At 40.2% G+C, this 13,589-nt stretch overlaps 1 protein-coding gene across 9 annotated transcripts in view; it reads right to left on the bottom strand.

The window, feature by feature from the left end:
• The window catches only part of KLHL32 (kelch like family member 32), a 230,157-nt gene that overhangs the window by 4,425 nt on the left and 212,143 nt on the right, over positions 1 to 13,589 (bottom strand). The window contains exon 11 of one of the 9 annotated variants that reach the window (XM_060283358.1): positions 1,660 to 1,802. The exons of the other annotated variants lie outside the window; for them this stretch is intronic. Within the exon in view, the coding sequence (XP_060139341.1) occupies positions 1,660 to 1,802 (143 nt within the window). The remainder of the gene's footprint in view (positions 1 to 1,659; positions 1,803 to 13,589) is intronic. 9 annotated transcript variants of the gene reach the window in all.

Genomic DNA, 13,589 nt, shown 5'->3' with positions numbered 1-13,589 from the left:
TACGTGTTGTTTGTATGCTGGCTTACAAATCCTCACCTGTAAAGTGAAAACAACATTGACCTTGCAGCTTTGCTCTGGAAATTGGTGACATACAGCTCAGTGTCTAGCACATAGAGTATTATAGCTTAGTAGCAGGTTCAAAGAAATCAGTTGCTTCTGGAAATTCTTCCCCAGTTATTTCCCCATTAAGCTGGAGTTCCACCTCTTTCCATATATGGAAAGAATCCTTTGTTAGTGTGTGCCTGCTGTCACCTCACTGATTCTGGTTTAACCTTACTACTAGGAAAATTCTTTCTTGAAGAAAGCTGGTCATTTCCTTTCTTGAGGAAAGCTGGTTTAAACTTTTTTTTTTGTTTTGCGGTACGCGGGCCTCTCACTGTTGTGGCCTCTCCCATTGCAGAGCACAGGCTCCGGACGCACAGGCTCAGCGGCCATGGCCCACGGGCCCAGCCGCTCCGCGGCATGTGGGATCTTCCCGCACCGGGGCACGAACCCGTGTCCCCTGCATCGGCAGGCGGACTCTCAACCACTGCGCCACCAGGGAAGCCCCTGGTTTAATCTTACTACTAGGAAAATTCTTTCTTGAGGAAAGCTGGTCATGTCCTACGTGTCTAACCCATAATGTTCCTTCCAGCCTTCAATCATCTTAACCTCTTTTCATATGACCTTCCTCAACCTTCATTTTTTTAAATTAATTTTTTATTGGAGTATAATTGCTTTACAATGTTGTGTTAGTTTCTGCTGTACACCGAGGCGAATCAGCTGTATGCATACATATATCCCCTCCCTCTTGGACCTCCCTCCCCCTGCATCCCACCCATCTAGGTAACCACAGAGCACAGACCGAGCTACCTTTGTTTAAAACCTTTCCTCCCTTGGGTTCTATGACCTTAAAAAAATAAGTTGGTCATTGACGCAGGCCACCTTTGGCCCACTTCTTCCATCCCCATCCTAAATGTAGGTATGCCCCAATATTCCAACCACAGACCCCTTGGTACTCTTCTTCAATGATCTTGTCCACTCTCATGCCTTCATCTGTCACCTAAGTAGATCATTCTTTTTTTAATTTATTTATTTTTGGCTGCGTTGGGTCTTCGTTGCTGCATGCAGGCTTCCTCTAGTTACGGCGAGCGGGGCCTACTCTTCGTTAGTGTGCGGGCTTCTCATTGTGGTGGCTTATCTTGTTTGTTGCGGAGCACGGGCTCTAGGCGTGTGGGCTTCAGTAGTTGTGGCATGTGGGCTCAGTAGTTGTGGCTCACGGGCTCTAGAGAGCAGGCTCAGTAGTTGTGGTGCATGGGCTTAGTTGCTCCACAGCATGTGGGAACAAACCTGTGTCCCCTGCATTGGCAGGCGGATTCTTAACCACTGAGCCACCAGGGAAGTCATGCTCTAAGTGGATAATTCTTAAGCCTTTAATGTAATAATGCATTATTTTAGATGAAAGAAGCCCTTGAGATTTGGGGATCCAAGCTCATAAAGGAAGAAATAACTAAAGCCTAGAATAAAATATCAAACCTTGTAGCTTTTTTTCCCAAATGGACATTTAGCTGTCCCATCCCATTTACTGAACAATATGGCCTGTCACTATTAATTTTAAATAGCTCTAGTATATGCAACATATAAATTTTTCTTTGTTCTCTCTTTCAATGATTTATGTACCTTCCCGCAGTACCACATTTAGTTATTTTGACTGGGTAGGGCATGTCTCCCCCATTCATTTTCAAGCATTTCTTGGTTCTTCTTGTATTTTTCCTTTCCTGGAGAAACTTCAAGATCAATTTGACAAGTATTACTCCCCCACCCTGTGAGAAAAAGGAAAATTACAATGGGATTTTGACTAGTATTTCATTAAATAAGGAAGTAGAGGTCTTTCAATATATACCTCAAATAAGATTATTATTCCGGTTACAGAGAAGAAAACTGAGATACAAAGAATGTTCAATGACTTGCTCAGGATCACACAGCTAGTAAGTGGTGGTGGAGCCAGTACTTGGGCTCAAGGTTGCAACCCAAGAAAGAGCAAGGTTTTCATGCCATTCGTGGTATCCCTTCCTCAACTGAATACATTTCTAGAACACAAAATATCAGTTGAGGTCACTGTCCAAACAGCTTGTCTGGTTCCCTGGGCCAACAGAGGCTGTGTGTGTTAAGCAGATGCAATTTATTTAATCTGTAAGATGGGAAAGGAAGTGTTGGCAGTTTTTCTCCAAAACACTCCCCTGTAAACTGGCAGAAAGAAGGCATTTGGGAGAAGGAGATGCCGGCTTGGCAGCATATCCTCCAGCCAAAAAGAAGTAATCATAAATGAAGAGCAGTGGAGGTGATCTGGCAACACAGACTAATCACTTGCACACTTAGGCAGCTGTTCCTTTACCTGCTGCTTGTCATCCACAGCGACCAGATTAGAGTCAACCTCTGTGCCAGACGTTTGCTTACACACCCACTGAATAAAGAAGAGCACCTGACTTTCCTCAGGAATCTATTTTTTTATATTTTACATGGGTCAGTATTACTAACAAGTCCAATTCTCCATCTTTGAACAAGTATTAGTTTAAGAGCACCTCAGCCTTTCTCTTATTTGGGTTGCCCTTGAAATGGATCAAATAGTCTGTGCTAAATCAAGTAGTAGAAAAAAATAGAACAGTATGCTTTCTCAACATTTGACAGGCTTGTGGCTGAATCCTACAAATGACAGTTAAATAAGCTTTGACTAGAATCCAGAAGGGTCAGTCTAATGAGAGAGGTTATTGGCTGGTATTTTCAAGACCAAAGAAAATTACTTTAGTCCTTCTGGATATTAACAGACCAATCTGTGAACTATTTAAGTGTGACCTTCATTAATCTTAGCCAGCAGTACACTTAGAATCCAAGAATACTATAGATTTGTGACTTACGAAAAATTTAAACTTTGATATTTTTAACATCTATACTATTTTCTCCACCACTCTGACCTGTAATTCTCTTTTTTTTTTTCCCCTCACAAATCACATCTCAGAATTTATTCAATGCTTTGGAGCGTAAAATTTTTTTTTTAATTTTTATTTTATATTGGAGTTATAGTTGATTAACAATGTGTTAGTTTCAGGTGTACAGCAAAGTGATTCAGTTCTACATATACATGTATCTATTATTTATCAAATTCTTTCCCCATTTAGGTTCTTACAGACTTGAGCAAAGTTCCCTGTGCTATACAGTAGGTTCTTGTTGGTTATCTATTTTAAATATAGCAGTGTGGACATGTCAGTCCTAAACTCCCAATCTATCCCTCCCCCCACCCTTTGTCATCCCTGGTGACCATAAGTTTGTACTCTGTCTGTGAGTCTGTTTTTGTTTTGTAAATAAGTTCATTTGCATCATTTTTTTTTAGATTCCCCATATAAGCGATATCATATATTTGTCTTTCTCTGTCTGACTTCACTTAGTATGATAGTCTCCAGGTCCGTCCATGTTGCTGCAAATGGCATTATTTCATTCTTTTTAATGGCTGAGTAATATTCCATTGTATATATGTACCACATCTTTATCCATTCAACTGTCGATGAACATTTAGGTTGCTTCCATGTCTTGGCTATCGTAAACAGTGCTGCAGTGAACAATGGGGCATGTATCCCTTCAAACCATGTTTTTCTCCAGATTTATGCCCAGGAGTAGGATTGCCGGATCACATGGCAGCTCTATTTTTAGTTTTTAAGGAGCCTCAATACTGTTCTCCATAGTGGCTGTATCAATTTACACTCCCACCAACGATGTAGGAGGGTTCCCTTTTCTCCATACCCTTTCCAGCATTTATTGTTTCTAGATTTTTTTGATGATGGCCATTCTGACTGGTGGAAGGTGATATCTCAGTGTAGTTTTGACTTACATTTCTCTAATAATTCGCAATGTTAAGCATCTTTTCATGTGCCTCTTGGCCATCTGTATGTCTTCTTTGGAGAAATGTCTATTTAGGTCTTCTGCCCTTTTTTTTTTTTTTTTTTTTTTGCAGTACACGGTCCTCTCACGGTTGTGGCTTCTCCCATTGTGGAGCACAGGCTCCAGATGTGCAGGCTCAGCGGCCACGGCTCACGGGCCCAGCCGCTCCGCGGCATGTGGGATCTTCCCGGACCGGGGCACAAGCCCGTGTCCCCTGCGTCGGCAGGCAGACTCTCAACCACTACACCACCAGGGAAGCCCCTTCTACCCATTTTTTGATTGGGTTGTTTGTTTTTTGACATTGAGTCACATGAGCTGTTTGAAAATTTTGGAGATTAACCCCTTGTTGGCCACATCATTTGCAAATATTTTCTCCCATTCTATGGGTTGTCTTTTCGTTTTGTTTATGGTTTCCTTTGCTGTGCAAAAGCTTTTGAGTTTAACTAGGTTCCATTTGTTTGTGTTTATTTCCATTACTCTAGGAGACGGATCAAAAAAGCTATTGCAGTGATTTATGTAAAAGAGTGTTCTGCCTATGTTTTCCTCTAAGAGTTTTATAGTCTCGAGTCTTACATTTAGGTCTTTAATCCGTTTTGACTTTATTTTTGTGTATGGTGTTAAAGAATATTCTAATTTCATTTTTTTTGCATGTAGCTGTCCAGTTTTCCCAGCACCATTTATTGAAGAGAATGTCCTTTCTCCATTGTATATTCTTGCCACCTTTATCATATATTAATTGACCATAGGTTCATGGGTTTATTTCTGGGCTTTTTATCCTGTTCCATGGATCTATATTTGTTTTTGTGCCACTACCATACTGTTTTGAACTGTAGCTTTGTAGTACAGTCTGAAGTCAGGGAACCTGATTCCTCCAGCTCCATTTTTCTTTCTCAAGATTGCTTTGGCTATTTGGGGTCTTTTGTGTCTCCACACAAATTTTAAGATTTTTTTGTTCTAGTTCTGTGAAGAATGCCATTGGTAATTTGATAGGGATTGCATTGAACCTGTAGATTGCCTTGGGTAGTACAGTCATTTTGACAGTATTGATTGTTCCAATCCAAGAACATGGTATATCTTTCCATCTGTTCGTGTTATCTTTGATTTCTTTTATCAGCATCTTATAGTTTTTAGAGTGCAGGTCTATTGCCTCCTTAGGTAGGCTTATTCCTAGGTATTTTATTCTTTTTGATGCTATGGTAAATGGATTTTTTTTTAATTTCTCTTTCTGATCATTCATTGTTAGTGTATAGGAATGCAAACGATTTCTGTGTATTAATTTTGTATCTTTACCCATTTGCAACTTTACCCATTTCATTGATGAGCTCTTGTAGTTTTCTAGTAGCATCTTTAGATTTTCTATGTATAATATGTCATCTGCAAACAGTGACAGTTTTACTTCTTTTCCAATTTGGATTCCTTTTATTTCTTTTTCTTCTCTGAATGCCATGGCTAGGATTTCCAAAACTATGTTGACTAATAGTGGCAAGAGTGGGCATCCTTGTCCTTTTCCTGATCTTAGAGGAAATGCCTTCAACTTTTCACTGTCGAGCATGATGTTAGCTGTAGGTTGGTCAAATATGGCCTTTATTATGTTGAGGTATGTTCCCTCTGTGCTCACTTTCTGGAGAGTTTTTATCATAAATGGGTGTTGAATTTTGTCAAAAGCTTTTTCTGCATCTACAGAGATGATCATATGGTTTTTATTCAGTTTGTTGATGTGCTGTATTACACTGATTGATTTGCATATATTGAAGAATCCTTGCATCCCTGGAGTAAATCATGGTGTACATTTGATCATGGTGTATGATCCTTTTAATGTATTGTTTGATTTGATTTGCTAGTATTTTGAGGATTTTTGCATCTATGTTCATCAGTGATATTAGCCTGTAATTTCCTATTTTTTGTGATAACTTTATCTGGTTTTGGTATCAGGGTGATGGTGGCCTCGTAGAATGAACTTGGGAGTGTTCCTTCCACTGTGATTTTTTTGCAATAGTTTCAGAAGGATAGGTGTTAACTCTTCTCTAAATGTTTGGTAGAATTCGCCTGTGAAGCTATCTGGTCCTGGACTTCTGTTTGTTGGGAGTTTTTAAATCACAGTTTCAATTGCAGTACTTTGGATTGGTCTGTTCATATTTTCTATTTCTTTCTGGTCTAGTTTTGGGAGGTTGTACATCTCTAAGAGTTTGTCCATTTCTTCCAGGTTATCTATTTTATTGACACATAGCTGCTTGTAGTAATCTCTTATGATCCTTTGTATTTCTGAGGTGCCCACTGTAACTTTTTCTTTTCTTATTTTATTGATTTGAGCCCTGTCCCTCTTTTTCTTGATGAGTCTAGCTAAAGTTTAACTTTATCTTTTCAAAAAACCAGCTTTTAGATTCATTGATCTTTTCTGTTGTTTTCTTCATCTCTTATTTCATTTATTTCTGCTTTGATCTTTATGATTCCTTTCCTTCTACTAACCTTGGGTTTTGTTTTTCTTTCTCTAGTTGCTTTAGGTGTAAGACCAAGTTGTTTATTTGAGATTTTTTCTTGTATCGCTATAAACTTCCCTCTTAGAAGTGCTTTTGCTGTGTCCCATAGGTTTTGGATCATCATGTTTTCATTTTCATTTGTCTCTAGGTATTTTTTTATTTCCTCTTTGATTTCTTCAGTGATCCATTGGTTGTTTAGTAGCATATTGTTTAGTTTCCACATATTTGTGGTTTTCAGTTTTTTTTTCTTGTAGTTGATTTCTAATCTCATAATGTTGTGGTCAGAGAAGATGCTTGATATGATTTCAATTTTATTGAATTTACCAAGGCTCGTTTTCTGGCCCAGCATGTGCTCAATCCTGGAGAGTGTTCCATGTGCACTTGAAAAGAATGTGTACTCTGCTGCTTTTGCATGGAATGCTCTATAAATATCAATTAAGTGCATCTGATCTAATGTGTCATTTAAACCTGTGTTTTCCTTATTGATTTTCTGTGTGGATAATCTGTCGATTGATGAAAGTGGGGTGTGAAAGTCTCCCAGTATTATTGTTGATTTCCCTTTTTATGGCTGTTAGTATTTGCCTTATAAATTGAGGTTCTCCTATGTTGGGTGCATATATATTTACAGTTGCTATATCTTTTTCTTGCATTGATCCCCTCATCATTATGTAGTGTCCTTCTTTGTCTCCTGTAACAATCTTTATCTTAAAGTGTATTTTGTGTGATATGAATACTGCTACTCCAGCTTTCTTTTTTTTTTTTTTTTTTTGCGGTACACAGGCCTCTCACTGTTGTGGCCTCTACCGTTGCGGAGCACAGGCTCCAGACGCACAAGCTCAGCATCCATGGCTCACAGGCCTAGCCGCTCCGCAGCACGTGGGATCCTCCCAGACCGGGGCACGAACCCGTATCTCCTGCATCGGCAGGCGGACTCTCAACCACTGCGCCACCAGGGAAGCCCTCCAGCTTTCTTTTGAGTTGCATTTGCATGGAATACATTTTTGCATTCTCTTACTTTCAGTCTGTATGTGTCCCTAGATCTGAAGAAGGTCTCTTGTAGACAGCATATATATGAGTTTTGTTTTTGTATCCATTCAGTCAATCTGTGTCTTTTGGGTGGAGCATCTAATCTACATTTAAGGTAATCGTCGATATATATGTTATTTTTTTTTCAACTTTATTTCTTTATACAACAGGTTCTTTTTAGTCGTCCATTTTATACACATCAGTGTATACATGTCAACCCCAATCTCCATATTCATCACACCACCACCCCCTGCCACTTTTCACCCTGGGTGTCCATACGTTTGTTCTCTACATCTGTGTCTCAGTTTCTGCCCTGCAAACTGGTTCATCTGTACCATTTTTCTAGATTCCACACATATGCGTTAATATACGATATTTGTTTTTCTCTTTCTGACTTACTTCATTCTGTATGACAGTCTCTAGATTCATCCACATCTCTAAAAATGACCCAATTTCATTCCTTTTTATGGTGGAGTAATATTCCATTGTATATAATATACCACATCTTCTTTGTCCATTCGTCTGTCGATGGGCATTTAGGTTGCTTCCATAACCTGGCTATTGTAAACAGTGCTGCATTGAACATTGGGGTGCATGTGTTTTTTTGAATTATGGTTTTCTCTGGGTATATGCCCAGTAGTGGGATTGCTGGGTCATATGGTAATTCTGTTTTTAGTTTTTTAAGGAACTTCCTTCCATATTGTTCTCCAAAGTGGCTGTATCAATTTACATTACCACCAAAAGTGCAAGAGGGTTCCCTTTTCACCACACCCTCTCCAGCATTTGTTGTTTGTAGATTTTCTGATGATGCCCATTCTGACTGGTGTGAGGTGATACCTCACTGTAGTTTTGATTTGCATTTCTCTAATAATTAGTGATGTTGAGCAGCTTTTCATGTGCTTCTCGGCCATCTGTATGTCTTCTTTGGAGAAATGTCTATTCAGGTCTTCTACCCATTTTTCAATCAGATTGTTTGTTTTTTTAATATTGAGCTGCATGAGCTGTTTATATATTTTGAAGATGAATCCTTTGTCCATTGATTCATTTGCAAATATTTTCTCCCATTCTGAGGGTTGTCTTTTCGTCTTGTTTGTAGTTTCTTTTGCTTTGCAAAAGCTTTTGTTTCATTAGGTCCCATTTGTTTAATTTTGTTTTTATTTCCATTACTCTAGGAGGTGGATCAAAAACGATCTTGATGTGACTTATGTCAAAGAGTGTTCTTCATATATTTTCCTCTAAGAGTTTTATAGTGTCCAGTTGCATTTAGGTCTCTAATCCATTTTGAGTTTGTTTTTGTGTGTGGTGTTAGGGAGTGTTCTAATTTCATTCTTTTACATGTAGCTGTCCAGTTTTCCCCGACTGTCTTTTCTCCATTGTATATCCTTGCCTCCTTTGTCATAGATTAGTTGACAATAGGTGCGTGGGTTTATCTCTGGGCTTTCTATCCTGTACCATTGATCTGTATTTCTGTTATTGTGACTACCATATTGTCTTGATTACTGTAGCTTTGTAGTATAGTCTGAAGTCAAGGAGTCTGATTCCTCCAGCTCCATTTTTTTCCCTCAAGACTGCTTTGGCTATTTGGGGTCTTTTGTGTCTCCATACAAATTTTAAGATTTTTTTCTTCTAGTTCTGTAAAAAATGCCATTGGTAATTTGATAGGGATTGCATTGAATCTGTAGATTGCTTTGGGTAGTATAGTCATTTTCACAATATTGATTGTTCCAATCCAAGAACATGGTATATTTCTCCATCTGTTTGTGTCATTTTTGATTTCTTTCATCAGTGTCTTATAGTTTCCTGAGTACAGGTCTTCTACCTCCTTAGGAGGGTTTATTTCTAGGTATTTTATTCTTTTTGTTGCAATGGTGAATGGGATTGTTTCCTTAATTTCACTTTCTGATCTTTTGTTTTTAGTGTATAGGAATGCAAGAGATTTCAGTGCATTAATTTTGTATCCTGCAACTTTACCAAATTCACTGATTACCTCTAGTAGTTTTCTGGTGGCATCTTTAGGATTCTCTTTGTATAGTATCGTGTCATCTGCAAAGAGTGACAGTTTTACTTCTTCTTTTCCAATTTGTATTCCTTTTATTTCTTTTTCTTCTCTGATTCATGTGGCTAGGACTTCCAAAACTATGCTGAATAATAGTGGTGAGAGTGGACATCCTTGTCTTGTTCTTGACCTTAGAGGACATGCTTTCAGTTTTTCACCATTGAGAATGATGTTTGCTGTGGGTTTGTCATATATGGCCTTTATTATGTTGAGGTAGGTTCCCTCTATGCCCACTTTCTGGAGAGTTTTTATTATAAATGGGTGTTGAAACTTATCAAAAGCTTTTTCTGCATCTATTGAGATGATCATATGGTTTTTATTCTTCAGTTTCTTAAAATGGTGTATCATATTGATTTATTTGCATATATTGAAGAATTCTTGCATCCCTGGGATAAATCCCACTTGATCATGGTGTATGGTCCTTTTAATGTGTTGTTGGATTCTGCCACTCCCTTCTGGCTTGTAGAGTTTCTGCTGAGAAATCAGCTGTTAACCTTATGGGAGTTCCCTTGTATGTTATTTGTCGTTTTTCCCTTGCTGCTTTCAATAATTTTTCTTTGTCTTTTACTTTTGCCATTTGATTACTATGTGTCCTGGCCTGTTTCTCCTTGGGTTTATCTTGTATGGGACTCTTGGTGCTTCCTGGACTTGGGTGGCTATTTCCTTTCCCATATTAGGGACGTTTTCGACTATAATCTCTTCAAATATTTTCTCTGGTCCTTTCTCTCTATCTTCTCCTTCTGGGACCCCTATAATGCGAATGTTGGTGCATTTAATGTTGTCCCAGAGGTCTCTTAGGCTGTCTTCATTTCTTTTCATTCTTTTTTCTTTATTCTGTTCCGTGGCGGTGAATTCCACCATTCTGTCTTCCAGGTCATTTATACGTTCTTCTGCCTCAGTTATTCTGCTATTGATTCCTTCTAGTGTGTTTTCCATTTTAGTTATTGTATTGTTCATCTCTGTTTGTTTGTTCTTTAATTCTTCTAGGTCTTTGTTAAGCATTTCTTGCATCTTCTTTATCTTTGCCTCCATTCTTCTTCCAAGGTTCTGGATCATCTTCACTATCATGATTCTGAATTCTTTTTCTGGAAGGTTGCCTATCTCCACTTTATTTAGTTGTTTTTCTGGGGTTTTATCTTGTTCCTTCATCCGGTACATAGCCCTCTGCCTTTTCATCTTGTCTATCTTTCTGTGAATGTGCTTTTTGTTCCACAGGCTGCAGGATTGTAGTTCTTCTTGCTTCTGCTGTCTGCCCTCTGGTGGATGAGGCTAAGAGGCTTGTGCGAGTTGCCTGATGGGAGGGACTGGTGGTGGGTAGAGCTGGCTGTTGCTCTGGTGGGCAGAGCTCAGTAAAACTTTAATCCGCTTGTCTGCTGATGGGTGGGGCTGGGTTCCCTCCTTGTTGGTTTGGCCTGAGGCGACCCAACACTGGAGCCTACCTGGGCTCTTTGTTGGGGCTAATGGTGGCATCTGGGAGTGTTCACACCAAGGAGTACTTCCAGAACTTCTGCTGCCAGTGTCCGTCCTTATGGTGAGACACAGCCGCCCCCCGCCTCTGCAGGATACCCACCAACACTAGCAGGTAAGTCTGGTTCAGTCTCCTGTGGAGTCACTGCTACTTCCCCTGGGTCCTGATGCGCACACTACTTTGTGTGTGCCCTCCACGAGTGGAGTCTTTGTTTCCCCCATTCCTGTCAAAGTCCTGCAATCAAATCCCACTCGCCTTCAAAGTCTGATTCTCTAGCAATTCCTCCTCCCGTTGCGGGACACCCAGGTTGGGAAGCCTGACCTGGGACTCAGAACCTTCACTCCAGTGGGTGGACTTCTGTGGTATAAGTGTTCTCCAGTTTGTGAGTCACCCACCCAGCAGTTATGGGATTTGATTTTATTGTGATTGCGCCCCTCCTACAGTCTCATTGTGGCTTCCCCTTTGTCTTTGGATGTGGGGTATCTTTTTTGGTGAGTTCCAGTGTCTTCCTATCAATGATTGTTCAGCAGTTAGTTGTGATTCCGGTGCTCTTGCAAGAGGGAGTGAGAGCACATCCTTCTACTCCACCATCTTCAACCCTGTACAATACGTATGTTCTTACTGCCATTTTGTTAATTGTTTTGGATTTGTTTTTGTAGGTCTTTTTTCTTCCCTTCCTCTTCTGTTCTCTTGTGATTTGATGACTGCCTTCAGGGTTTTATTTGGATTCCTTTTTCTTTTTTGTGTGTGTATGTATTGTAGATTTTTGGTTGGCAGTTACCATGAGGTTTTGATATAGCCATCTATATATAAACAAGATTGTTTTAAGTTGCTGGTCTTTTAATTTCAAATGGATATCCAATATCCTGCTTTTGTGCTCTCCTCTTCTCACAGTTGCTGGTTTTGATATCGTATTTGTGTGCAGATGATTTCCTACCTTTACTGTATGTTAGCCTTTACCGGTGAGCTTTCCCACTCATAATTTTCTTGTTTCTAGTTGTGGCCTTTTCTTTTCCACCTAGAGAATTTCCTTTAGCATTGGTTACAAAGCTGGTCTGGTGGTGCTGAATTCTCTTAGCTTTTGCTTCTCTGTAAAGCTTTTGATTTCTCTGTCCAATCTGAACGCGAGCTTTGCTGGTTAGAGTATTCTTGGTTGTAGGTTCTTCCCTTTCATCACTTTAAATATATGGTGCCACTCCTTCTGGCCTGCAGTTTCTGCAGAAATCAGCTGATAACCTTATGGGAGTTCCCTTGTATATTATCCGTTGTTTCCCTTGTTGCTTTTAATATTTTCTCTTTGTCTTCGATTTTTGTCAGTTTTATTACTATGTGTCTCAGTGTGTTCATCCTAGGGTTTATCCTGCCTGGGACTCTCTGCACATCCTAGGTTTGGGTGACTGTTTCCTGTCCCATGTTAGGGAAGTTGTCAGCTATTATCTCTTCAAATATTTTCTCAGAGCCTTTCTTTCCCTCTTCTCCTTCTGGGACCCCTGTAATGTGAATGTTGGTGCATTTAATGTTGTCCCAGAGGTCTCTTAGACTGTCCTCATTTCTTTTCATTCTTATTTTCTTTATTCTGTTCTGTAGCAGTGATTTCCACCATTCTGTCTTCCACCTCACTTATCCATTCTGCCTCAGTTATTCTGTTATTGATTCCTTCTAGTGTATTTTTCATTTCAGTTATTGTATTGTTCATCCTTTTGTTTTTTCTTTAGTTCTAGGTCTTTGTTAAACATTTCTTGTATCTTCTCGATCTGTGCCTCCACTCTTTTTTTCTGAGATCTTGGATCATCTTTACTGTTATTACTCTGAATTCTTCTTCAGGTAGATTGCCTACCTCTACTTCACTTTGTTATTCTGGGGTTTTATCTTGTTCCTTTATCTGGGGCATGTTCCTCTGCCATCTCATTTTGTCTAACTTTCTGTGATTGCAATTTCTGTTTCACAGGCTACATGTTTGTAGTTCCTGCTTCTGCTGTCTGCCCTCTGGTGGATGAGGCTAAGAGGCTTGTACAGGCTTCCTGGTGGCATGGACTGGTACCTGCCCACTCGTGGGTGGTGCTTGGTCTTATCCCTCTGGTGGGATGGACCATGTCAGGGGGTGTGTTTATCAGCTACCTGTTTATTTGGGAAGACTTTAAGCGCCTCTCTGCTGATGTGTGGGTCTGTTTTCCTGCCCTGTTGGTTGTTTGTCCTGAGACGTCCCAGCATTGGAACTACAGACTGTTGGTTGGGGCCAGGTCTTGGTGAGAAAATGGAGGCCTCCAAGAGGACTCACGGCAATGAGTACACCCCAGACTACCACCGCCAGTGTCCTTGTCCCAGCAGTGTCAGCCGCCCCCTGCCTCTGCAGGAGACCCTCCAATATAATACTAGCAGGTAAGTCTGCCCCAGTCTCTCATGAGGTCACCACTTCTTCCCTGAGTTCTGACGTGCACAAGACCCTGTATGCGCCCTCCAAGAGTGGAGTTTCTGTTTCCCCCAGTCCTGTGGAATCCCTGTGGTCAAACCCTGCTGGCCTTCAAAGCCACATTTCCTGGGGCTTCCTCCTTCCATTGCCAGACCCCCAGGCTGGAGAGGCCTGAGGTGGGACTCAGGACTTTCACTCCTGTAGGAGAACTTCTGTGGCATAATTATTTTACACCCGGCA

The sequence above is a fragment of the Globicephala melas genome, chromosome 14 (assembly GCF_963455315.2).
Source record: "Globicephala melas chromosome 14, mGloMel1.2, whole genome shotgun sequence".
NCBI classification, from domain to species: Eukaryota; Metazoa; Chordata; class Mammalia; order Artiodactyla; family Delphinidae; genus Globicephala; species Globicephala melas.
The sequence above is the reverse complement of the archived record's forward strand: the minus strand, read 5'-3'. Positions and strand labels throughout refer to the sequence as shown.